Below are 27,813 nucleotides of genomic sequence, written 5' to 3' on the forward strand. Positions count from 1 at the left end.
CACTATATCAGAAGAAATCCACAACAGCACAGGGGGGAAGGGGTTTGATAGATATACTGCACTAACTGCAACCATTCAACCCTTGTTTCCATTGCATCTCTTCAGGTAAGGGATTGAACTGGAAGGAGACGGAGCTACTTGTGTCGCAGTTTTCCAGCAGAACTTGATCCAGGCTGTTCCTTTGCATTGCGTTAGTGCTGCAGCGTACAGTAAAAATAGACATAAAACAAGGGGCCAATAAGTTTAATTATGGGCGGTTGGTGGGAAAGAGGAACGGGGAGAAGGAGACTGGGTCTTTAGCTCTGGTGTGGACTCTGTGGTTTCACTACACATACGCCTCGTGCTCAGAAGTTGCTGAAGGAATGCCTCTCGCCCTCAGCTTTTAATGGGAGTCATTATGATACATAGCACACAAGGCAATGTTTAATTGCGGCATTTTTTTTGCAGACAATAAACTGTGTTACTGTTTACAGCTGGGCTTCGGTGCATACTCGAGGGTGCTTCTATCTTACAACTTATCGTTCCATTTTTTTTAAACAGGCATTTTCACAAGTTCTTTTATATTTTACTGAGGCTGCAAGATCTAAGTGGATGAACTTTTACAGTTAGCTGCAGAAACAGCCTCCTTCCTATGCAATTTATAGGAGACAAAAACAAGATGTCACACGATGGCCAGATGCTTCAAAAGCAACGAGGATGTCATTTTGCGGTTGACCTATAAATTATAATAAAAAGAAAACTTTACACCACACGTTCCTGACTTCTTTTGAACACTAAACAAACATCAAAGTCGGAGCTGGTTTACACCTGTTGCGTTTTTGGCAGGGATGGATGTGTGAGAATGCTTCACATCTGCGCTCAATCGTTGCATCTCGCACAAAAAAGAAACATAATCGAGCTGATATGTGAGCGTGATTAACATTTTCCCATTATAACTCTCAGCGGGCGCAGGAGCTAATATTGTGAAAAATGGAAATTTACAGCACAGTTCACACGGTTTTAATCAAAACGCCGCCGTTAGCCGCGCGAAAACAAGTATGGGAGGACGCTGCACAAGCAATTAACACTTCGCTCGCTTGCTGCTGAAGTGAAAATCCCACTGACATGACAGATCTCACACGAGTGACAAGAAGTTTTTAGTTTAATCGCTTCCAAATGTAGTAGCATGAGATGGAAAAAGCAGTGGAGTTGGGAGGTGTGTTGAGGAGCGGCACCGAAATGTCCCAGCTGGGCCAATTACCATGGTGAGACTCCAGCCTGATTTAACCACAGAGCAGAGTGAGACGGAGAGCTGTCACCACAACTCCACTTCATTATAGGCACCCAGGCCTGTTGCTGCATATTGACATTTAAAGATAATAGCATGAAGGTCTCATAACGTACGCTTGGTAAATCCGGCCATTTTCCAGCTGTTTGCCGGGGGAACGAGATGTGTGAATAAGATGGAGAGATTTAATCAGCCAGCAATGAAACCGTGGCAGAGTTGTGGCAAATGTCGCCGTTTAATGCCTCTACAGCCTTCAAAACATGACTCCACTCCACATTACGGCCATTAGCAGAGATGACCAAATTCAGCAGGCCTCAGCTGAATGTCGACCTCAGTGAGGCAACACAAATTATGACTGGCTCCCAGGGTAGACAGGCCCTGCCAACAGCTGAAATGTGGCCAGTTCACAAGAGCTTGGACCGGATCTTAGGATTCAAAAATTATACCAACCACTGTGCCACACCGGCCAGAGCCAAGCACTCATAGCTTGGAACTCCTGAAGAGCCAAATCAAGAGTTTGCTTGGGTTTCTTTTTTTTTTTTTTTTTTTTAAACCTTTAAACAATTTTCCTATCTGCAAGGTTCAGCTCTTTCAACAAGAAGAGTCCCAGTTAATTTCACACCTAGTTAAATACTTAGGCGGAATGCATCAGGAGTAAATGGTTTAGAACTAAAGCTTTTAACTGCAGTAATGATTTGTTTTAAATGAGGCCAGAGATGGACATGCAGAGGCTGTTAGAAACATTCCTCTCTGCAGCTGATGATGGCTTATGAAAGCAACTCAGCAGGTAATGTGCTACATAAATGTGTACTTTAAACCTCAGGTGGAAAGTAAGTGCCATTACTCAAACACTGTCCTCAAATACAATAACTGTTACATGCAACTTCATATTTTTAACTCTGCTACATTGATTTGATTGCTTTAATGTGACTTTATATTTCATGATTGTACATCTAAAACATAATTTTATTGTAGAAAGTATCAGCCTGGTTCTGCTGGTTCTTCCTGTTAAAAAGGAGATTTTTCTGTAATTTAGGGGGTTTTTTGCCTTACTGTGTGAAGTGTGTTGAGATGACACGCTGTAAAGTATATAAACAAAACTATATTGAAATGAATCTAACTCCTGGCAACAAAAGGAAATAAGCATGTTTTACAACATATCAAACTATTCTGTTTAACTACATACAACCAATCTGCTTTGGGGGCCAAAATGTGGTTAAAATTAGCAGTATCTTGACTGATAAAATGAACAAAGTAATAGTATCATGAGTGCTGAGATCTTGTATGTCTACATTTTGATTTCAGATGAAATCAGAATACTTCTACACTATGATTAAAACAACCACAGACTATAAATCCACACTACTCATCAGTGTCAAGGTTTTATATTTTTGTGATTCATGATCCAAAATGCAACAGTATAGACTTCAGGATGTAAAAAAAAAGATACAAGATTTTTGCATGTTGGCGTTTAAACTTGTTTCTAAGCGTGAGATTGCATGTAACTGAGAATATATCTGTCTTGTCATTTAGTCTCTTTCACACTCCACAGATCCCCCACCGTCAAAACAATCTCCCTTTGTATCATGCAAAGCACAGCCCCACTGCTTACTCTGCCATTTCTCTCCCCTCTTTGCTCTCCCTGAGGTCTCTCTGCTCACCATACCGAAGCTTTCGCTGCTTCACCTCTCACCTCGTGTTACCACATTTTCCCCGCACTGCGTGCTGTGTATTGTTAACTTTGGCATCTTCAGCATGGAGGGATAAAGATGCCCTCCTCCCCTCCCATGTCCCGTTATTCTCCGGTTTCCTCTTCCACCAGAGAAACAACAATAAGATCATGGAAGAGCAATTGATCAGACACAAAAACTCTGATGACAGACTGGGGTCTCGGCTGGAGCACACATTTTCTTCACTTCAATGGAAATCAATCAATCCTCCGTGCGTCTGACATGTGTTGAACTCATCTTGATTGGAATTATTCCTGCCATATGCTGTGCTCTATGTTAAACAAACACCTTTTCTGTCCTGACAATCTCTCATGAGGTAATCCTATCCATACGAATGACAACCTATTTCTATTTCTTTACCTTCTGTCTCTTAACTGCAAAATGCATGACTGTGCATTTGAGGAATGAATGGCAGGTTTGCAGAAGCCTGCGGTATTCAATTCCACTTTTTCTTTTTTCATTCCTGCAGCAAAAAATAAAAAATCCATCTCTTCTTTTTCTCCTTTTATTGCACCAAGGTAGACTAGATCAAAGCGGTGCTCGAGCTGCAAACTTTTATCGCCCTCCTCTTTCCTTTTTTTGTTCGCTCATTTTCCACAGATGATATCCTGCATCTGTTTCCCGCGAATGGTGTCTTTCTTGGCTGCCAAGTTCGGCAGTCTTTTAAAAAAAAAATAAAAAAATCCAGTACCCATAAAGTGAGAAGTTATCAAAGTAGTTCTGCGCTGAACAGCAATAAATTGGCAGTGACACTTTGAGTACACACCGCTTCTCCTCCGCTTCTGGTCTATCAGTTACATTTTGTTTTTCTACCTAACTCTGTATTTCTAGCAAAGAGAAGCAGCTTTCATTTTGCTAGAAGCACCTGAGATGTGTTTAAAACCTCTAATACAATTGTGCCGACTCTTCTCAGAAACAGTTTTTTTGGCAACTTTGGGGAAAATCTTCCTCTTTTCCCAGACGTGTGTGAAGTCAAATCAATTGACTTTACAACAGGCTTGACATTTAAAGAGGCTCAGATTTTGTCATGAGGTCACCCACTACAAATAAAGCAGTGACCCATTTTCCTAAAAGCTGGTTTAACAAAAATAATAACAGCAAAGGCCGCGTGGTAAGTTTTAGATGCATAATCAACCCTCTGGACATGATGTCAGAGCACTAACAGAAAAAAAAACTTTTCCTGAAAACAAAAGCTTTTTGGACAGAAACATGAATCTATTAGTTTAGCTCTGAACAATCTGTCCGGTGAAGCTCCATTCTGCCTTTTGTTCGAAATGGATCTCAACTTGACAAGCTGTCTTGATGATAAATGGTCTCCAAATTAATGCAGGAACCATCCAACCAGAAAATGTAGCGTCAGCGTAGCATAGCAATTAAGTCCACATTAAATACAAAAGGACACATCAAGTTGCCAGGATGATTCTGCAGCTTGGACTACAGTTACAGCTGATGGCTCTAGACCTCATCTGCTTTTGCTGCACAGATTTCCTCTCACATGGCTGACATTGACTTCTTTTTCACTGTTTTCAGCTGGACTCCCTGCTGCTTCTCCGAGAACGTTCCAAGACATAAACAAAGAGAACAAAAAAAAGGTGGACTTCACTCACCTTCTCCCCCATATCACCTTTCGGTCCTTCTTCACCCATATCGCCCTGAAATGAAATCATATGTAATCATATTCCAATGCAACTCAAAAATACCTGAGATTGTAAAGCTCAAACATGATTGGCTGATTGCTTAAACAGGCCCAGCACACAGTAGGACTCTCTTCTTTTGGTGATTGACTGCCATTTAAAACATGGCTGCTTGAGGAAACAGCAAAGATGAAGTACCATTAGTGTACACATGTACTGTGTTGGTACTTCATCTTCACTCTGGTCACCGAGTCATCACATGTGGTTCACACATGACTGATTTCAGGTGACGTAATGCGCTCTGTGGAGATCCTAAACTCATTGCATCTGAAAAACTTTTGAAATCCGCAACTTTTTCATCTTCGCTGCATGAAATAGATTAAATGTCAGTGTTTGACCGGTTGTTCTACCTTTTTTTTTTTTGGGTCCAGAATGAAATCTCTCAACAGATATTGGATGGGCCGACATGAGATTTTGTACAAACACTCGTGTTTCCGAGATGAATGACCTTCATCTTACTGAATATACAGACTTTTGCAGAGACGATGAGTTTGACAGTTGGGTTGTTCCACCTAAAATCATCAGGGACCGTCTGCTTGACCTTCTCTGATTTGCTTGAAACTTACTTTTCATCATAAACTATGAATATATCAAGACTTTCTGAGATTTATGTATTTTTGAAACTGTCCAGTGACCCATTTTAGCTTGTTGTATGTACAAGAAGTGAAGATACAGCTTATTTTGTGTGTTAAGAATTGTAAAAACAGTCATGTAACTGATGTTGCACTTCTGAATACTGCACATTGTTAATACTTATGAAAATGCAATGGCGCTTAAAGCAATGCAAAAAGTACACAAAGGTGCAGCTTTATGTAAACATATGCACAGGAGGTGCGCAAAAGATGAAGATGATGCAAAAAATATATAGAGATATTTCCAGATTCTGTGAACGTAACAGTAAGTAACCCTCATTGCTTCAAAATCTGTAATATTGGATGAATTATCTTTGATTATGGCTGAGTTGAAATATGAAAAAAAAGAAGCCGCCACATCTTTGAGCACATCAATAAAAAATTAATGAAACCAAAGTCAACTAGTGATATTTTGTGAAGCCTATGCAGCTGCGTGACACAATAATTTAATAAATATGAAATAGTTGGTCACAAAAATGGGGGGAAGAAAGTTATTTTCAATGAACTTGCATCCATTATTGACAAGTTGCTTCGCAGAGTTTAAAAAAAAAGTAAACAAAATCTGCTTAAAACTTCACAAATATCTTTAGAAATACCCATACTTTATGCGATAAAAAGTTCAGGTAAATCAGAGATGACTGAGTAGAAATTGTTGCACTTGTTTAATCCGGAATGAGCCCATTACTGAACAGAATGCTAGCATGCTAATACGCTAAACTAATATGGTGGTAAACACCTGCTTAACATCAACCTGCTGTAGATTGTTCATATCATTGCACTGCCATAAATCCAGTTTATTTTATATCGTTATAAATAAATATGTTACTAATTTGAAGGTTAATGTGAAAGCCATTGATTGTTTTCGGGGAACATATTGCCAATAGTGAGAGTCTTTGTGTTTATTAGCGTCAGAGGCTAACATTGTTTTCTTGAATTCGCCTGCTGGCTAATTGGTTCCCAATCGAAGCCAAACGCAACAGATTAAGTTAACATGCCTGGCTCCTCTCGAAATAAAAAAACTCACAGCACTCTGGGCCCAGTTTTAGTACCGTCTGGCAGGGAACAGATCATTTCAGTTTTAATAAATCCACATAATTTTATATTGCGATTAGTTTGCAAATCATACAACCAATAGCAGTTCCAAGGATACGAAATCAAAAGGTTGTGTCCTTATGGAGAGCATTAAAAACAAGAACTTGAAGAGAATGAGATTACTGTAAAAGCCTCCATGCTTGACTTTGCTGTTTATTTTTCCATCTATGAATTTATCTGTTGGAAATTGCTCTCTGAACTTGCTTGCTGGCTCTTTAGTCCATGAGCAAAGCCAGAAACTGCAGTTTATGTTAACAAATTCTCATAATATTTCAGGGGAGCAATTCACAGCTTGGAGTTGATGATTAACAGGATTGGAAATTTAAACACATCAGCAGCACAGATAGTTTATTTTATCCAACTTTATCCAAATCCTTGTGCATAATTCCCTCTTTTTTGTGGCTGAAGGAGCATCTCTCTGTTGAAACTACTCAGACATCCAACCTGTGGCAAAGTCAAGGAGTCACAAGCTTTGTTTTAAATTGGTAGTTTTGGATACCAGTTTAATCCCAACATTGGAAACCAATCTACCTTCTCAGACCGCTGAGTTACGCCTCAAACTTTCTTCTCCCAGCTGCGGTTTCTATAACTGTACGCTTATTTTCATCCAGCTAATTCTCCACAGGATACTCGTGATGCTGTGAGCAGCGGTTGCTAGGAGATCGTTTCCACACAGCCACATTATTACAGTGTACCAGGTATGTCGGTGATAAAGAATAAGCCTCTGATTTGAATCAGAGCTGAGAACAAGCGCCTGAAGGCCAGTTTTGCGGTCGATGAAGCGCACTGAGTCATCACTTCCCTCCCCAGGACGGTTCGGCCGGCGTTCACACCTCCCACCCAACACCGGTAATGGAGAGAATAAAGCTGCCATTCCTGTGTGAGGTTATTGGGTTTTTTTGGAGAAATTTGGTGCAGTTTTTAATGACTGACTCACTGATGGTAGTCGCTTTTGAAGCAAAGAACGAGTTGTAAAGGCAGAGCCGCCGCTTGTTCCAGCACACGGCGGGGTATCTCACTAAGAATAATGTTTGGAGATCTGAATTAGTGCTTTACCTTTTCACCTCGTTCTCCCATTTCACCCTGTTGGGAAAGAAAGCAGAGTATTAAAGACAGAAAAGCTCAGGGGGAGAGTTGGGCAAGGCTCAGGGTCAGATAGCATCTGGGGTTAAATTCATGTTAGATTACAGAAATTCTCTTGTGTTATGGCTGCTCCTTTTCCCCAGACAGACCCCTGAGAATCAGCATTTTTCAGCTATTTTTTTTTAGAATCATCATTGAATTATCATGAGAAGTAGTCACCAAATTATGTCTAATTTAACATCACATTTACAACACACAATGACAAAAAGCACATGGTTAAAAGAGTGAATAAATAAATAAAGCACAATGTGAAAAAAAGGTTGATGGTCAAAATTTAAGATGAAAAATTGGTGTATAAAGTTTTTAATGAGATAAAAAAAGAGGTGTTTTCTTGATTGGAAAAAGAATAGAGAAGATTTCAAACAAAAATGGAAAGGTGATGGTCATGAATTTACAAAAATAAGAGCACACAGAAGACGTGTGCACCAGACCTTAACTCCCGGGACACCGTCCAGTCCTGGGATGCCAACATCCCCCTAAAGACAACACACAGTGGCTGAATTCAATGTGCTGCTCGAGCAGTTTGAACTAAAATTTAAGGTCAGGAGATACAAAAAACACATTATGCAGATAACCTTTAACCTCGTCAGAGATTAGGTTTGTGTGGATGGTCCACAGGTGTTATACATTTGTCGGATATACTGTTAAAAATGAATGTTTTTTAAACAGTTTTTTCAACACTTTGCTGTTATTTGGCAGATTTTCACAGTTTTGTTAAATTACAGACAATAATTATAAAAATCGCATTTATTAACAAGCTACAAAAATTATATAATTTTCTTACAGTGACTGCAAAATGACACTGTTTAAAAACCTGTATTTTACAGATATTTGCTGTTATTCAACAGAAAAATGAAAAATTATTTAACTGTTGTTTTACAGATGGTCTGTGTTTTGTTAAATCACGGATAATATCCAGTAAAATCGAACTAATTTTCTATATTGACGGTATTTTTTTTTTTTTTTAAAATATATGTGAATAAAAAAAGTCAATAATAGAAATTTGTTCTTTTACAACATTTAATAGATTTTTTTTGTTTGCAGTTCTTTAAAAATATAACTCTTTTTGAATTGTTATTCTACAGACTTTATTTATTGTGTTAAATTACAGACAATATTTAATAAAAATCATAAAAAGTAAGAAGTTACAAATTTAATAAACAGAATAAAATTGTAAGTAATGTCCTCACCTAAAATCTGCATTTTTACAAAATTGTTCTTTCCAACATTTAACTGAAAAAATATATTTTTACAATACCTAAATAAGTAAAAATTCCTTATTTTACAAATATTTGCAGTTCTTGAAAAAATGTAAATCTTTTTAAATTGTTATTCCACAGATTTTCCTTATTTTGTTAAATTACTGACAATATCTAGTAAAAACCATAAAAAAAAGTATGACGTTACAAACTGAATAAACAGACCAAAAAGTAAGTGATGTCCTCGTCTAAAATCTACATTCTTTACAGCTTGTTACTGTAAAATTACACTATTTCAAATCAGCTAAATTATTTTACAGATATTCGCCATTATTTTCACGGTAGTTTACAATTTTTGAACATCATGGAATTCCACTGTTGAGTGTAATTTTTTCTGCCCAATTTTTCCTTTTTTTTTCCAGACTTTCTTCTTACAGAGTAGTTATTAATGGAGCAGGAGACAAGAGAGATTTTATGGTATTGGAAGAACAGACTCTGCACTTGTTAATGTGCGACTACAACTGGATAAACATCATAAAATCAAAAAAAAAAAAGTTAAGAAGCATAGAATTATTAACACCGCAAACTAAATCTGAAAGCAGAGAGAATAAACAAGCTGATTAAAAGCTTAATTATTTCTGGTTTGGTTCTGTACATGAGTTAAAAGGAAGAAAAAGCCAAGGCCATGCGATGAATACCAGTTTGCTGTTAGTCTGAAGCTCTGAATTCTCTGAAACCGATCTCAGTCCATCTGTTGCCAAAAACAATTGACCTCATGACCTTGGCGAACCTACCACATCATTAGCCTTTTAGAAGAGTAGTAGCTATTCCTCAACCCAGACAGACAACTATAACCAGATGAAGCTGATTAATGCAGCCGCGATGGAAAAAAAAAAACAATCTATAATTTTTTATTAAAATACACGTCAGGGGGCAGCTCTACTGACCATATATTGCAATATACTTCTTTTTTTGGGTCTTTCTCCTATTGTTTAGCATCGTTTCCCCACAATTCTTTGTTTGCATGAGGCCTTATGGGAACATCTGCATATATGATCCATGCAGGGAGGATCCCTGGAGCTGCACACGAGTGGTGAAACTCTTCATAAACGCTGGAACCTCGTATCATTTATCAGCCCACATATGGGAGTCATTGACATAATGGCGATGCTATATTGCCATAATGATGATGGAGTCTGATTAAAAAACTCCTAAACTTTGCCTGATCGGGTTTGCATTAGCGTTCGCTGCCTTTCGGTGGATATCGATGTCAGATCAATATGATGTCTGCCAGTCAACCTGCCTCTGCCGGGCCAAGCAGCTTTAACTGCTTTAGAGTTCAACTTTCTGCATGAGTGAGACTTACATACCATAACAGATTCTGTTTTATAACTGCATTGCACAGCATTGGAGTTCTATTTCATGGGTGCTGGCTAACTCTGCTCCTTTCACAAGTATGGAATTAAGGCTTCAGCTTTTGCTATATCCAGAGTTTGCATGGCTTTCACTCAAATATGAAACTTCTTCACTCTGGTTCCCATTACAGCCATGCGTGCCTCTCTTCTCATATCTCTATGAATGCATGCTCAAGATTAGAAAGATGCCGCAATCATCTCCCCGTTCACTCTTATACCACCGTTTTTGTTCTGGAATAAATACGCCTTTCCATTTTTTTCCCCTCCTATTGTGAAACACCTGCGCCGTGGCTTCTTTATTCAGAATTGAAAAGCAGAAATGAGTGTGTGAACAGAATCACAGGCAGCCAGAGCGTGAACTTTGTGGTTGAGACTGGAAGATGCAGCCCAGGGGTATTCTCCTAAATAGAATAGCAGTTTAAAATTGTCAGAATGCGAGCAAGAACTTTTGTAATATGAAAAAGTGCAGGAAGATTAATGAAAAATAATAATATGTTGGAGAGGGACTTTGCGAGATAAAAACACTATCAGTGGTGAATAGAAATGAGCTTTCTGAACTTTTTCTGAAGAGTCACACGTGTTTGGGCAAAATTTCGAGGGATAAAGTGTACGAATGGATGAAAATGGAGCATTACGGAGTGTCAAATATCTATTTGGAAAAAATAAACAGCTGGTTGAATCCTGAAAGCTTTTAAAAAGTGAAGTGGCATCACATTGCTGCCACAAATCCTACTGTTTAACTGGAAAATAAAGATACTAAATGAGAATAAATGATGCATTAATAAAGACAATTCAGCTACTGTATTGACTTCCTTACAGCCATAAATTGTAGGAATTTGTACCAATCAGTCATTGTATTATCTCACCTTCAGTCCGTCAACGCCGGGGATGCCAGGAGGGCCAAGTGAGCCCTGGGAAATAAAAATAAAGGGCATGATTATTAAAAAAGGAAACAAAAATTGGAAATATTATATATCTCAATGTAGCCTATAAAGATAAGAATAGTCAGAATCAATGCAACATAAGTTCCTTATGCCAGAACCAAACAGACCTGAGATTAAACGGTCTGCAGAAGTGTTCCTGAGTTCATCTGTCTATTGTTAACATCTCCACGTCTTCACACAGTCTGTGCGGATGTTACAGCACCAGACCAGACTAAATACTTCATGTCATAACTCAATGTCTGCAAAGTTATGGACAATATATGGATAATGCAGACAGACGGCAAGACTTGGGAGATGGCTGTAGTTCTGTTGAGGAAAAGAATCCTCCTAAATGGTGAGACGTGCCACACAAAGCTACACATTGCTCGATAAAAGTCTAATTTTAGATGAATGACAAAACAATGTCTTATCTTTACACATTCCTTCAATGACAGATGTTGAACTGCAGGGGTTTAATTAAATCATAAACAGATGAGATGCAAGCTTCTCACAGCATTAACAAACCATCTAATGCTGAAATCATTTCAGAGAATAGGTGGATTTTGAACTGAGAAGTGTTATTTCGTTTCATTCCCCCCCTTTTTAAAAAGCTGATTTTTCAGAATGAGACAGATCACTTGGTTGCCTTGACACCCATTTACACATTGCTGAAGACTGAGCACACCCTCCATGGCAACAACACTCTCCAACCTTCAGCAGCTTTTCCTAGATAGGACAATGCATCCATGCTCCCCTGCAAAAACTCCTCGGGAGCTGCTTGAGGAACCCGATCAAGAGCCTTGACTCGACCCCCAAACTCCCCAGATCCTAATCCCATCTAGTCTATGCAGAACTAACGGTATCCACTACAACCATCCTGGCGCCAGACACCACACGACACCTCCAGAGGTCCTATGTCCATTTTTGATGGCACAAAAGGAGCCTTCACAGTCTCAGGGAGGTGGTTTTAATGTCTAGCTCTTAAGTTTTGGGGTGGGGCAGCAGTTGCAGTAAAAACGTCTCTTTCTGTGTATTTGCTGTTGCCGAGGTCTTATGTAATGCAACGACAATGACTAAAAATGACACCAAATCAGTCACAAACGGGATGAAACTTTAATAACTCACTGCAGATCTAACCAAGTAGCCTCAGAACTCAACTTGTGAGTCATTAACATGGCTGTGTGTCATTATTGACCCTGCACACCGATGGGAGGCCATTTTTCTAGATAATACACACTTTAAGCATAGCTGTAGTACCTGGTTGTGCCACCAGGTGGTGCCATGTACTGCTTAATGCTGTAGTAACCAGAGGAGTTGATCACTCAGACAATGGGCAAGTCCAAGTTGGCAAGCAGAAAGCATTGTAGGAGGATGAGCTAGTAGGGGGCCACCATGACAAAGACGGCTGTGATGCTTAATGACGTCTGGCCAGAGCTCATGTGTTTAAGACAATTTATATCCCAGTGTCTGTAATAGAGCTGCCATTGCATCTCATTGACTTAAACAGCAATATCAGCACAGGACAAATGTCCACAGTGCTAAATGTACGCTGTCAATTACTCTATTATTAATGTATATGGCTTCAGTTAGTAACAAACTTTTACTGTTTTCAGGCAGACAACTACATAAATAAAAATTTAGTCATTCACCACAAGAATAACAAACTTAACTGTCTTAATGGACTCCCACTCTCTTCTTAGGGGTTTGCTTATGTTGGCGATTTGTATGCTTTCAAAATAAAAGTGACACACTGTTGCCATGGCCACATTTATAGACGTATTAGAGATGGGTGGGACAGCAGTTGCGGCAAATCATCTCTTTTTGTGTGTCTATTAGTTTTGAGGGTCTTATGTAACGCACCGACAACGACTGAAAATGACACCATATCAGTCACCAAGGTGATAAAACTTGAATAAGTCTTGTTGTGGCCCCACTGCAGATCTAATTGAGTAGCCTCGGGGCCTGGCTTATGAGTCATTAACACGACGGTGTGTCATCATTGACCCCCTCTTCCCACGCCGGCGGGAGGCCTTGCCGACAGATGATAGCGCAGACAGGAAGTGTCTGATTGGGTTACACTGAACAAACACTGGCAGCTACCTGATGGCTGGATATGGCTTACATCTGTTCCCCACATCAACGTCGCCAGGGATCCAGCAGCCTGTATCGCAGCACTCAGCTCCAGGTTCTCTGTTCTCCGTCTCCCTCCTGCTCTGTCGCTCTTTTTTCTTTCCTTCCTCATGTTTACTCACCCTGACTGCGGCTCTCCATCTCTAATTTCTAAGGTCAACGTATTTAGCACCCTTTTTTTAACAGTCATTTGTGCAACATCACTGAAATGCTAAAAATATCAGCTGTTGGTTTGGAATGTTAAATACAAAACAAACCTGGTTCACTTTATTCAACGTAAGAAATGTCAGTGGAAAGAGAAATGATTTTCTGGAACCTACCTTTTGCCCTTGTGGCCCCTCAGGTCCCTATAAATCAGAAAAGAGATGGAGAGAGATTGAGTGAAAGAGAAACGGAACAAAAAGAGTTCATGTCAGATGAAATAATATGATTCCTGCAGCCAACACGGTCACAGCAGAGAGACTGGCAGAGCCCGTGGTAGGATTTCATGCAGTGAGCACACACCCTTCAGGCAGAACCGAATCACAATCAATCCCTTGTTTTATTCTCCAGCGAGGAATGAAAATCCACTCACTCTGTGCCTTCTTTTCACTGAACTGCACCATAAACATGAATCTCTAATGAGACCATGAATAACAAAAGCTTTTATGGTTTTTTATCTTTTATGTTGATCTCTGTCTTTATTCGTTTTAGTGACTGTAAAAACTTGTCTTGTTTGGCAGCGCTGCTTTCGGAGTCTACAGTCCAACACATAGGGAGGTTCATTACCTAAATGGGCCAGTATTTGGAAAGCCGTGCAACTCTAATAAGTTAGCCAGGGCGAGAAAGGCGCCACATCACTGACTGAGATTTAAATCAGTGCTGTATGAGTCTGGGAGGACAGTTTTCGACCCAACTTGCTGTTTAACACAGTAAAACCGGACGACATGCTACATCCTCAACCTGCTCTACTAGAAGCTGCAGAAATAAAAGGAGAAACCAGGCTGAAAGGTGGTTCCCTCCATGTTGCTAAAACAAGTCTCTGAGATATTGCAGTGCCACAGCAGTTCATCAACACCTTTACGCTTGGCTGTTATGACACTTCATGTTTGCCAGCTTTTTTCTCACTTTGGGCCCAGGATCCACAGTAAATGGTGCCATTTGGCTCTTCACTTGCACTTGAGTCAAGGCCAGGCAGACCTTTCGCCCCACAAGCCCTCCACACAAGCAACTTTTCTAGCTTTATTCGTGTTGATGCAATAAAACTGGACAAACTAAAGATAAAGGTTTGTGTGCCTGTAATAAAAATTCAGGTTAAAAAGTTAGACTGTCAGTGCAAATTTCAGTGAAGAAGAAGTGCAGTTTATTGGTGGCCAACTTATGACTTAATAATGATCAGTTTTCCTGGGAATAAGCTGTTGTTGGATCATGTCATGTCTTGTTTCGTTCTTGTTGGTGAAACAACGCGATCACCAAGTAAATAAAGCTCCAAACTTTCCCCATTCTCAATTTCTATTTTTCAGAAATTAGCCCATTAAAATCCTTGTAGCAACAAGTTCTCACATTTACAGAAATGGCGCACACAGTTGCAGCTCATTTATAGCGCATTCCTTCCGCGCTTACAACAAAAACCTCAATGAAAAACTTTCATTATCCCGGCCAACCAAGAAAAAGGTTTTCCTCCCGCTCGCCTTTTAAAGCCTTTGTTAGCTATCCTCAGTAGGGTTTGGTAAACATCTTTATGACCCACTAGGTATGTGAGAGCATGTGCCACTCGCTTCAGCGCTAATTAGCTTGGCTACATCTGAGAGCACTCAGGAGCTACTGGCTGAAAAGGAGATTTCTCAGAAAGTCAAGCACCCTTGAGGAAGTTCTGGCTCTTTTCTTCTCAACTTTGGGCCCCAACATTGCTCGAAGATTAAACCTGAGAATAATCCAAACATCTGCATGAAAAAGCATAATTCTTTCAACTAAAAGCATTCATCATGATAGTACACGCTCAGCATATTACACCTTAAGTGCCTCATTTAACATTCAAAATGGGGGGAAAAAAATGCACAAATGTGCAATGTCAACCAGGATGCCTATTCAAGTACCACATCCGAGCACAAATACAAAGCCCTGAATGTTTGGTACTTTCCTTTATGACTTGGAAATGACAAACAATCAGGCAAGTGCCAGGTCAGTTCCCACGCTCAGGGTGCAGTGCTTGAACCCTCGCAGTTGAAGGACTTCCAGAGTGTGCAGTTCTTGCAGGAATAATATTTTTTGGCTGATCAAAGCACAGAGAACCTCCATTGGAGCTTTGGGGTGTAGGTTAGGAGCTTCTGTGCAAAGCCTTTGTTTCTCCTATAAGATAAGTTTTGGAATATTATACTGTTTACACTAAATGATGGTGCTTTCAACTTTAAAGTCACGTTATTGTTTGGACAACCTGAGTTTTAGTGTCTTAAGTTTGGGTAATGTAGGTCTAGGTTAACATAACACCGTGCTCACTGAGGAGACTGTGCTTTATTTAAACTATGTACACGAGTTATAACTTTTAAAGACTTTTCAATTACACAAGCCTTGCTGTTGCTAAAAACTATAAACAAACTGGAAAGAATCTGGCACATAGGTAAGTCATCAAGCAGAACAAAAGAAGCAGTTCCATCTTGAAAAAGACTGGTATAAGCAGTTATTTGCTTTCTAAGTCTTAGTTTCCACCTTTATTCTTACCTTCAAATAACTACTTCTCCTGCATTGGGTTTAGATTAGACTGTCTACAGGGGACTGGGAGCTTGTATTCCTTTGGGGGTTGAACTCTTGTGTGCATTTTATCTATGATGCCCGTGGTGAGGACAGTATTATGCTAATCTACTGCAAAGTAATGGGCTTTAGCTAACTCTGGGGACTCAAAGGTCAGTTCTATGTACATCTGGAGGAAACTGGAATGTTAAATCACCTTCCAAGGAGCTCACATCATATAATTACACACTTTTGCACTTTGAAACTGGCTTTGATTAATCTAGACTAAGGGTGTCCTGATCAAGTTTCATTTGGTTTTACCACTTTTCTAGATAATACACCAGATGTAGTACCTGTTTAATACTGCAGTAACCAGAGAAGGTGGTCACTCGGACTAAGGGCAGGTTCATGTTGGAAAGCAAAGAGCATTAAAGGGCTTTAGCTAGTAAAGAGTCACCATGACAAAGACTTCTGTGATACTTCATGACCTCTGGCCAAAGCTCATGTTTTAAAGACAAGCCAGAATCGAATTGGACAACTTCTACCCTACCCAACTTCTAGTCTGTTTGTGCTATCAACTACCCTATTACTGACAGACAACACTGCAATCACTAAGAAAACTGTTAAAAGTTTGCATCCCTGACATCTTGCTCTCTGAGGTCAACAAAGGATCAGTCATTGGTTAAAAAGCGCCTTTATTAACCTCAATCCAGATCCTTGAGATTGGATCAGAGCATCTACCATTTAAACTAAATATCTACCATTTTCAGGTAAGAAACATCATAAATGAAAATGTAGTTTTATTCTCCACCAGAATGATATACTAATCCATGTGGGGGAGTCTTAGAAAGAAGAAATGAACCAACACATACAGAGGTCAAATTTGCAGAATTCAGTGTATTCAAAGAAGTCCTTTGAGATAAATCTGGACTGTTATTTCCATTTTATGCTGCTGTAAGAGGAGAAAACAGTGGCTTTGTAACAGATTTAGTTACTGGCAACACTCCATCTGCAGTCCCTGAGCATGTAAACATGACCTCATGACCTCAGCATTTCTAAAATCCTGGCTGTGGCCCTGTCTGTAACTATACCCTCGAAAACCATATAATAATGAGACCCAAGGCGGTAAAGAAGAAAAAAAAAACAGATTTTCCTTTAAGAACAAACAGATTTGTCCCACAAAAATGGTTTATTCGACATTTGCCACAACATTGCTTGATTCCACGAAGCATGTCTGAAGCCATTCGCTCACATCTTTGCTCCTCATGTTTGGCTCCACATTAAAGGAAAACTCAGTCAAGGACACCAAAATATTATAGGTATGTCCTCATTATAGAGGCATATTAAGAAAATTAGATCCCTACATGCATGCCCGCTGTGCATTTTTTTTTTTTAATTCCAAGGTGAGTCACTGCTACATTGTGTGGCTTTGGAATAAAGAGGACGTAAAAGTGGATCAGTGAACGTCTGCAGTATAATTGAAAATCACACCAAAAAGCAGATGCACGAAGTTTTTTCTCAGTTATGGATGGAACATATTGAGACATATTCCATCTTTTTTGGGGGTAAAAAAGGAACGAAAGCTGTGTACAAGGCTGCAAGCCACCTTTAGGGAGCTGAAGAGGCCCCTTAATTTACCCCAGAGAGACCTTATGGCACTGATGATTTTGAACCGAGTCCTGAAAATATTTCCCTTTTCTTCTTCATCTTCTTCTTCTTTCCACCTCCCCCCACCTCCCTCCCCCTCCTCGTTGCTCCACAAGAGCTTAATCCTTCTAACCAGCACCATATGTCCTGGAAGGCTGCTGGAAAACTCTGGAATCTACTTTTGCCTCTTTAACAATAGCATCTACATGAAAAAAAACACACAAAAAAAACGCTGAGCTGTGTGTGTCAAGTGGGTGCTAGCTCCTGCAGCACTGTTAAAGAAGTGAAAGCTGGTTAACTGGTGACCTCAGAATCCCTACCTCCAACTCACTTTTGCACATCTGTAAGTGCCGAGCAGAGATAATCCTCGCAGCTTGCAGCACAAAGTGTTGGTCTTGTTGCTTATGCACATCTAATTCATATTGATTTCAGTCGAGGATGTGGACCGGTGGTGTGTTTCTGGATGGAGAGTTTCTTTTTATTCTCTCTCCAGCCCAAATTATCAACCACACAAACCTGTCTTTCTAATCCATTATTCGATCTTTGCTTATTTTCTCCAAGGAGTTGCGAACAACCTAGTGTTGAACTGAAATCAGAGGCTGTGAAATGGCAACTGCAGCCATCTTTTTACAACTACAACTACATGCTCATCTCATGTTGCCTTACAGGAGGGGGACTGATTTCCAAATGATGACATTACTCCTTGTTAAAAGTACATTAATGTCATGCTGTGTGCATACTCATGAATGAGAACGCCTTATTTCAAGAATTACAGCGAGTGGTGCTTAGTTTTATATTCAAAGGCCTGCATGAAGGCTCATTTTGAACAGGATTCACCATTCATCTTTTACAGAAGTACTCCAGCTGCTGTGATTAGGGTTTTGGAAGCACTTAAAGGAGAACACCTGGAACCATCCATTGAAGATTTTACATTCATGACAGTCAATTCTAAAACAAAACCACACAAAAAAAACCCAATTAAATCCAGCAAAAGCAGAAAGAAAGAGTCAAATTTGCTGATAGAAGCCTGATAAGTGATCAAAAAATGATTAACTTCAGCTTTTAAACTCCTTGGTATCTTTCACTGCTTCAACTTAACCTCACTTACTTCCTCTGTCCATTTCTTTCCAGATCCACCAAATTTTTCCACACCACGAAAAGGTCAGAGGAGATGGAATGGGAGATGAAAGCGTTTGATAGGACCTCGTCTGTCGGCCTCGCTAAGCTTCACTCCCCTGCACTTGTGAAATCTGACATCACCAAGTGCTTTTGTGTCACGTTTTCCTTTTCCTCGCTTGCTCTGGAATTCGGTTCGACCTATTGGATGCAGCTTTTTTACGAGGAAACTTTAATCAAGTGCTTTATTTGCTGAACATCACAAGCGGTATCCAGTTGCCATTAACTGGAACAGCTTGTCCTGGCTGTGCGAGGGGGTTGGTGAGAGAAAACACACATTTTTGCAGGTTATCGTCAAATGTGTCATTAATTTTCACTATGGTTTGTAGAAATGAGTGAATATTAATGAAACCCCAATAGCTTATCAGTTTTTATGCATATTATATACATATATAGCACCAGTTTATAGTAGTTAACCATTAAATATTTATGGGTTTAAATGATGATATAATAAATGTTTAGTAAATTCTAATTAACTGTTTGCTTAACCGGAATCAGTGTAACACTATTTCGGTAATTCCAGGAAGAACAACCCTGCACATAGCTGCCCTTTGCAAACTGGTATTTGCACTGATTCAACACATGCTTTGGAGGTGTTGGCTGGTGGATTTTGTTGCTTTTGGACCAGGAGTGCACAATGATATTGGCTCCCCATTGGTTTTGGCTTATAAAGGCTTTGAAATTAAATACTGGCATCAGACCTACATGAACCGACAGGCAGATAACACCCATGAGGTTAAAAGTTTGTTTGAAAATGTTATTTGAAAAAAAAGTAATCACGACTTGCCTGGCTAATGTGCACTCTGAATAGCACTGAATTTTCAGCAGGCCATAATAAGAATACTACATGTTAGTTACACAATACTGCATATATCAGGATCATGTATTGGATATAATGAGTTGGAAAATTGGATATTGGCAAATATCCAATCCATGCAACTGGTAATTGTTCATGTAAGAGTCTTGACATTAAAGCAAATAAACAAAATTTTCACTCTTTTGAACTAGTGCTAAGCTAGTTGTTGCATCCATAGTCAGCATTTCAGTATCTCAATGATGCCACATTCAAAACATTGGTGGATAGTTCCTAAAAACTTATAAGTTGGTTGATTATGTTGGACAAAAGGAGTTTTTAGGGCTTGATTTGTAGCTGCTGGTTCGTTAATTTTACCACGCATCCATTGTCAGACCTTCTAAATCCTTCTCTTGAGGTCAGAGGTTTACACAACTCACAACAGGCAGGATTTTATGGTGGGTTAATTAGAATACTTCACCTGCGAGTATAGCATAATCTTAAGCTAATTTCACTGTAAGAAGACAAACTGAGATCATGCTAGTGATGCTAGATACTTGAAAGCTGATTTTCACAATAATGTTAGCTGATAAAAATGTTTGATCTAGAAACCTTTTTGAATTTTGTAATTTATTATAAGGAGGTTGAGTCTCATGCACTAAAAATCTGCTAGCATAAAAATGAACCCAACCTTAATACCGATATTGATATTTTTTGATTGTGTCTGGTTCTATAAGTAGCACATTATCGCTTTTACAATTTATGCTTCACAGGACAAATTCATTTTTAGATTTTTTGTGGACTCATCTTCATTAGGTGGTTCTATTGATTACTGGTTACACTCTGGTTACATTTTCTGTCGTGTCAGGTCAGTTAAAGTCAGTTTTATTTGTGTAACCTCACTGAAAGTCACACATTTTCAATGGGATCACAGTGGTACATTTATACACATTCAGAATATCTCATTTAGTATTATTATTATTATTATTATTAGCGGCAGTAGCAGTGGTCGAATTAAACGCAAAAGTAGGAAAGCAATGACTGACTATGTTGGGTCAAATGAGCAAACCAGAATTCTATGTTAAATGTGTTCCACAGTGACCCAGCAGTGGGGTTAAGGTTGGGTTATTTTTATAGAACAGCAGTTTTTTCAGTGTTCATTGCAAATTTAGCAGCCAAGTTCAACCGCAGATCAAGATGAAAATGTGCTTTGAAAAGGTAACATTTATGCTCACCATGGGTCCAGTCTCTCCAGGCTGCCCTGGATCGCCCTAAAAGAAACATAAAATCAGCCAGTTAATGGAAAAGCTCTGAAAAGATGAGAATAATATGACTAAAAAATAGCATTCAGTGTAAAACAAGTCAAATTTTATGGTTAAAAATTCGCTATTTTTCACATTATATATGAATTCTTCTATTTTCAAAAGCCACTATATAGTGCATGGCAGCCAGGTTGCTAAGTGGAGCCCAGAACTGTTCTGTTCATGCACCAAGTTATCATGCTGTTCCACCTGTACCCTCCACCATCTCCAGCCAAAAACCTTGTTCTAGTCTCTGCTTTTGGTTGAGGAATGACTCTTGGACGCTCCTGCAGCTCTCGGTGCAGCAACAAGACTCCTGCTTTGTCCAGATTCCAGAACGTTATTCCATTTCTACTGCTCTGTGACATTTACGGGATACTTTTCGTCACCCTCTTCATCGAGTAATTCAAGACATAAAGCTGCTCTTCTTGGGAAAAAAACGCCAACAGCTTTTGCAACTGGAAGAGCTGAAAACAAAAACTTGGAAAGCAACAGATAAACAACACTTATTTTTAATCTATCTTTATTTTGTTTTTGCACTCCTCGTTGTGACCTCCGCCAAGACAATAAAGATCAGCTGGAGCCGTCAGAAGGTTTTACTGCTGAACATAACTGACAGGCCTTTTTCTGTTCCTTCTTTCTCTCACAGGCAGTTCACATAAATTAGCCAGTGACAGGCTTAAAGACATGGAAAATGTTACGTTATAATGAAAAACAACCAAGTAAATCTATACAGTAAAATATTCCCCTGGGAATGCACTCATGTTGTTGGGAAATTAACTGCAACGTAGCTTCATTAGGAAGGTTTTCATTGGAATAAACCCTCCCAGCAATGAGTCAGAATCTGTTGTTTTAAAGGACAAATCTGCAGGATAGCTTTACCAAACTTCCTGCAGATGTGAAGTACAAATCAATACTCACTGGTAGACCAGGAACACCTCTGGGTCCGTCCTTTCCAGTGTCACCTGGAGGCCCTCTGGGTCCAGGAGGGCCCGGTGGCCCTGGTGGCCCGGGTGGTCCCGCCTGCCCCTGATCTCCCTGTGTGGCAGCAAAATCAGCATCATTACGGCGTGATATTGTTGGATCCACCGAGACTAGAGGCTCTACAGTTAAATGATAATGAAGAGAGGAGCAGTGGAATGAATCTCGTGGGTGGCTATGGGCTGCCTCCATTCATAACATGGAGGAGAGCATTTTGGAGCTAGCATCCAACAAGGAAGAGCAATGTAATGATTTATAGATGCAGTAATAATCCCTTACAATGCATGCAATCCTAAATGAGTTGAACAAGGAGTTTGCAATAAAAAAAAAATCTGTCTGTAAAGAGCTATAATAATCAGGTGGGGGGGAAATACTGAAAATGTGTGGTCTGTTATTACACTGGATTATAAGAATTTCTAAGTAATCTAAACGGTAGGGAAAGTCCTTTGAAGAGTGCCAGGACAGTAATTCATTTTACCTTCATAAAAGCTTGCTTTTTTAACAACAAAAAAAGAAGTTTCCATATTACTCTTTAACAATAACAGAAAGTATAAGAGTGCTTGTGACGGGTCTATCTGAAGGCTTGCATGCAAACTGGCCAGAGAGAAGTGATTGGCTGAGACTTGGCACGGTGGACAGACAGACAGACAGACAGACAAGTAAGACAGAAAGAGAGAGAGAGGACACAACCCACTACCTTAATGAGCCGTCGCTTTATGAGCTGCTGGTCAGCGGAAAGAAAGCCATGATTGATCTTAGGGAAGACCATCTGAGCAGGTGTGTGAAGTCAAGAAGTCGGAGGTCAGAGGTGAGAGAAGGTTGAAGAAGGATGAAGTCCCAGAAGAAGAAGAAGGAGGAGGAGGAGGAGGAGGAGGAGGAAAGAAGCAAATGCAGACTTTGTTAGAAAAGACCTGTGTTCATGAACCCGGCTGCAGCACCTTCACAGATGAGAAATCCACACTTTTCCAGCTCTTTTTCGGAAGTTATTCCTCCGGAGCCCATAATTACCACCTCTGGGGTTGCCATCGAGCCACAATCCCCGTGGAAAAATGGGAATTTCTCCTCCTCTGTGAAAGTGCTGTCATCATCATCATCGTGCCCGCTGCTAAGTCCGACCCTGAGAGCTGCACACACTGAAATCAACCTTTCAATGCACGTATTATTCTGCTGTGTCCATTGGTATTAAGCGTCTCAAACCATCCTGAAGGCCAGATTGGTGGATTTGTGGTGAACCGTAAGCATGAGCTTTAGAAAAACACTTTGCCACTTTGGTTCACCGTTCTCCCTGCAGTGTTCCCTCCATTCATTTTTGCATCAATGGACACGAGCCAGGGCATTTCTTCTCCTTCTTGTTCCAGTCAGCTCCATATGACTCGCTGGTAACAGGCCACCTCTGCTTGCAGTGGGAGACCTGGCATGTAGAACGGACTGGCTTTGATTAATTAGACGGAGGTTTTTCCTGCGCTCGCTCTATCATCGGTGCTTTAGAGAGGAGCAGCCCGACAGTGATTCATTTACTTCCAGTGTGTGTGTGCTGCACGGGGGTCGGACCGAGCAGCCGGGCAGCGCCACCAACAAACCTTGACAGTCAGGATCTGATTGCTGTGCAAAGCAGCCAGCGTAGGGAGACCAGGCAATCCCTAAAGGGACAAACAGCAGAACATGGCACAACACACGCATGACACTCAAACACTGGGTGAACAACAGTTAAAGGAGGAAGAAGATAAGCATCCTACTTCTGATTCTTCTTACAAATGTAGATGTGAAACACTGTGATGTGCATGAGTTTCTTTGGACCCGACCTTCCAAGTCTATCTGATTTTAAACATCCAAGTTTGCTTCCCTCAGTGAAACCGTGTGTACAATGACCATCCAGTGTCATAGCTAAGTAGGCATTTCCTCGTTTTCTTCCACTTTACCCTGACAGACATTTGCTGAGATCATTATCATGCAACGACATGCTGGTAAACCGAGGAGAGCCATTGTTCGCCGTTTTTTTACCCTTTTTTTCATGGGAACATCAAGGGATTGAGATGTTTGATGGAAATTCAATCAAACGGTTCCCAATTCGCTTGTCAACAAACTCCGTGACAGATGTGATTCAATCATGAAAAGTGAATCAAAAGAAGAAAGCAGAGGGTCTTCTCCTTGTTAAAGGGGAAACAATGGCTTACAGCTGCATGGTAGCTTTAATCCACATCCAGAAACAGTGACATTTCGTCTGCTAAACATGGTTCTCGAATGCTGCAGTCTAATAAATGCACTGCTTTGAAGTTCATCATTTTGGGGGTGATTGTCTATGCATGTATGCATTTTTATTTGACTGCAGTTTCTTACATGCTAATGGGCAAAAAAGGCAGACGTTCACTGAAAAATGGACTGAAACCCGTCCAATTGTAGCAAAGGTCACTGGGCTCGGCAATGTTTGTGGTCTTTAGCTGCAAAATCAACAGCGAGATGTTAAGTAATGGATTAAACGCTTTGCTGTTCCGCTCTAAAATAAACTAGAACCATCACCAGCACCAGCCTCTTTGTTTCTGCTAATGAACTACATTAGTTTTAGGGGTTTACAGGTTAAAAAAAAAACCTGTTGACTTGCACACCCGCGGTGTCTTGTTTCCTCGCTGTCTGAAAGCCGATCCTGGATGCTATCGACGGTCAGGATAATGTAAGCAGTTCCGCTTTATTGGATTTGTGGAAGTTAAGCAGCACCAGCCGGCGCGACCAAAAATAGTGTTTTCTTCCAAACACGTCAGATCCTCCTCGTTCTAAAAGCTTTTGCTCTTCAAACTGAAAACATCAAAATATGAACAAGTGCACGAGCTAAGGACAAAAAATGATCTGATCTCACATTTATTACTATTGTTGTTCTTACAGTTCTTTAAAACGTCTGTACAGGAAGTAGTTTGTTGCTCATGAGCTGCTGAGGATGCTGCCTGTTTCCCTGACATGTACGTGTGCATCTTAAAAATATTAATTCTTATTTGTAAAAGTGAAAATTGTATATATTCTAGACTCACTGCACGTAAAGCGGAATATTTCAAGCCTTTTCTTGTTTGAATCTATGATGATTTCATGAAAATCTGAAATCCAGTATCTCAAATTATTAGAAATGTACAAACAAACAATGATCTTAGGAAATATCCTACTATGCTGAGATACTAGATTTCTGATTTTCATGAGCTATAAGTCCAAAATAATCAGAATTAAAACAAAAAACACCTGAAAATTTTCATTTTACATGTAATGAATACTGAATATATGAAAGTTTTCCTTTGCAAAATACGTTTTTGAGGTCATCATTTAGTACAAATTTAAGACCAACATTGCAATTTTTTTTGTTTTAAGAAGGACTCAGCTAAACAATATTCAATTAGAGTCCGTATGTTTGTACAATTCTTGAAGGAAAGTTGTCATTTCAGTTGGGAAAATTAATTAAAAATGGAAACCCCACCTTTATTCTGTGAAATATTGTAAATGTTGCTTTAAAAATATTCCAGATTTCCACTTTAAAATCTTCCTCACAAGCTGAAACAACCTAGAAATAGACGAAGAAGATGGACAGGGTTTATAAACGTAAATGCCTTTATCATCAACGTAACGGCAGCATGCTAATCTTGACGCCGCAGGTTCGCTCCACCACAAATCGCTAACGTGAAATAGTTCTTCTAGACATGCCGCACTGGCATAAACATTAGCCTATAACAGATCAATCTTCTTCTATATTCAGGCTTAAGATAAAATCTGGCCTCTCCAAACACAGCTTCGGTGCCATCCCTCTGGTTCTCCAGAGATAATTCAAAAAGCATGGCTCATTAAGAATGTGGCTTTCAAGGCAGCCTTATTTAATTCAGGCCTGAAGCAGAGCAGAGCAATGGATACTCTTACAGTGCAGACAATAGCCACGCTGTGTGCCACTACGCACAAGTATTTCTCCAGTTATTTACAACCTCAGACATCTTGAGGATGAAAAAGGAAAACAAGCTCTGGATTATGATTTGAAAGAGTCCAGGCAATGAAATTTTTTTGATTTTTGCTTTTTTTCTTTCTGGAGAGAAGTTGGTCGACAGCATGCCGACAACCTCTCTGACCGATGCTTGTTTGAAATCTGGAAGAAAGCAAATGATTATCTGCCCTAGAAAAACACCAGTTTGATCTTTTCTCTGCAGAGGAGCTTGACAGGGTCAGTTCCTCGTCCTGCTCATGTCTATGTGTGAGAATGATAATGACATGGCGGTTGACAGAGGATCCTAACCATTCACAGATTGCTCTGTTTTGATTTTCCCCTCCAAAGCGGATGTTGGTTTTTTGGTGAGGAGCTCTATTGCTATGTATGTGCCTGCAGCGAGATGACTGCATCTGTAGTAAACACAAAAACAACAAAATAGGGCCCGATATGAGGACGAAACATCCCAACCAACTACAGGCTGTGGCCTTTTCTGCACACACATGGCTTTAATACACTTAAGTGCTGGATTATACATTCATTTGAAGGCTCGGATTCGAATCTGATAATTTATCTCGAGGGAAATTCCTTTTAAGGCTTTTCACACACAAATAGTAATAATTCATGACTGAAATCCTGGAACTTATATAATCGGGGCCTCTTTATTTTGGACTGCAAATTGGTCAAATCCCAAAAACCGGACAAACAAGGGCAGTTTTTTTTATGTTTTTTCGGGAAATCTCTGGAATTTTTCCTCCAGGAATTCTCCAACCTTTGCTTGACAGCTGCAGCATCCCTCAAACAGACCACACACACACACCTTTTCCTCAGCGATACACCGATGATTCCTGTTAATTGCATCCCACAAGTGGAACTCCGGTGGTGGCCGCACGTTTGTTGGTCAAAACTGGCCAATTTATTATTTGCTGCTTGGTTAACCTTTGGCGTTTTGGATGTGACCTTTGACTTTTAAGTGGCAGACAAATGGCCGACCCTGACATGTGGGGAACAGACTGAGGAAGTGGACGTTTTGTGAGGGAATTCTGCCCTGAATGTGGCGATTTTTACACCGTCTTTAGGCACAAAAGTCAAACTGAGCCCTTTGCATACACCATATAGAAATATACATGCGTGTAGCTGCAAAAACAAGTCTGTTTTTTGCATTATTCTAAATTTAAATCTGCTTCGATTTGATTGATTTGATTTGGCGTGCACGCAGGACATGCTTGCGACATGTTCTGTTGTTTATATGTGCTTCATATGGGCTTAATCAACTGCCTGAACACTGTCAATACTGGGCATGAAAGCTTCACTTCCAGACAGACAGACGGAGTCAAGGTCAGTCAGCTCTTGTCCTGTTATGCCTTCATTTATTAAGGAAGTCCTTCTAATACTGTTCCGCTACATTTACCTACTAATTGAATGTGCAGAGTCAATATGTTGTTCTCGGAGGAGATAATATGATTTAGTGGTGACCTCGCTTTCTCTCCTGCCCCTGTAGTCCTTCATATGTGACACTCTGTTAATTTGTACCTGTTACGGGACAATTTTGCCATAATTTGAAGTTAATGAAATGCCATCTTGAAGTGGACATTTTGTTTATTTACTCTCTAAGACAAATAGGACCCGGTTAGTTCCTGTTAAAGCTCCATCAGCCGCGCTGCTGTTTCCAAAGTATAAATCATTTAACTGATAGATGATGCCGTTTCTGAGGTGAAAAGGGAACAAATTATGGGCAAGAAATTCTATCCAAATGCTGAGAGTCATTCCAGCAGTGGAGGTATTTCCTTTCTCACTGTTGCAATCATGCAGTTCTTGCAACTGCAGTGATTATACAACATGTTGTGTCGCATTGAAAATCAACCAAAGAGCTGGAAAAGGTGAACTACAATCTATGACTTGTAATTTATAGGATTTAAATATAAATACTTCTATTTTTAATTTTTGATGTGGACATTATATTTGAGTTTTACCTTGGATTATTTGTTTTACTTTTTAAGTTAGAAAAAATATTTTTGCTTCGCTCTGTTGTTCATGC

At 39.8% G+C, this 27,813-nt stretch overlaps 1 protein-coding gene across 1 annotated transcript in view; it reads right to left on the minus strand.

Moving 5' to 3' along the window:
* LOC111589166 (collagen alpha-1(XXV) chain) overlaps positions 1 to 27,813 on the minus strand; it is a 181,943-nt gene that overhangs the window by 28,703 nt on the left and 125,427 nt on the right. The window contains exons 7-14 of the mRNA XM_035943763.2: positions 22,527 to 22,598; positions 21,770 to 21,886; positions 20,783 to 20,818; positions 13,546 to 13,572; positions 11,039 to 11,083; positions 7,990 to 8,034; positions 7,472 to 7,498; positions 4,605 to 4,649 (exon numbers count right to left, since the gene is read on the minus strand). Coding sequence (XP_035799656.1) covers positions 4,605 to 4,649; positions 7,472 to 7,498; positions 7,990 to 8,034; positions 11,039 to 11,083; positions 13,546 to 13,572; positions 20,783 to 20,818; positions 21,770 to 21,886; positions 22,527 to 22,598 — 414 coding nt within the window. The remainder of the gene's footprint in view (positions 1 to 4,604; positions 4,650 to 7,471; positions 7,499 to 7,989; positions 8,035 to 11,038; positions 11,084 to 13,545; positions 13,573 to 20,782; positions 20,819 to 21,769; positions 21,887 to 22,526; positions 22,599 to 27,813) is intronic.

The sequence above is a fragment of the Amphiprion ocellaris genome, chromosome 23 (genome assembly GCF_022539595.1).
Source record: "Amphiprion ocellaris isolate individual 3 ecotype Okinawa chromosome 23, ASM2253959v1, whole genome shotgun sequence".
Lineage (NCBI taxonomy): Eukaryota > Metazoa > Chordata > Actinopteri > Pomacentridae > Amphiprion > Amphiprion ocellaris.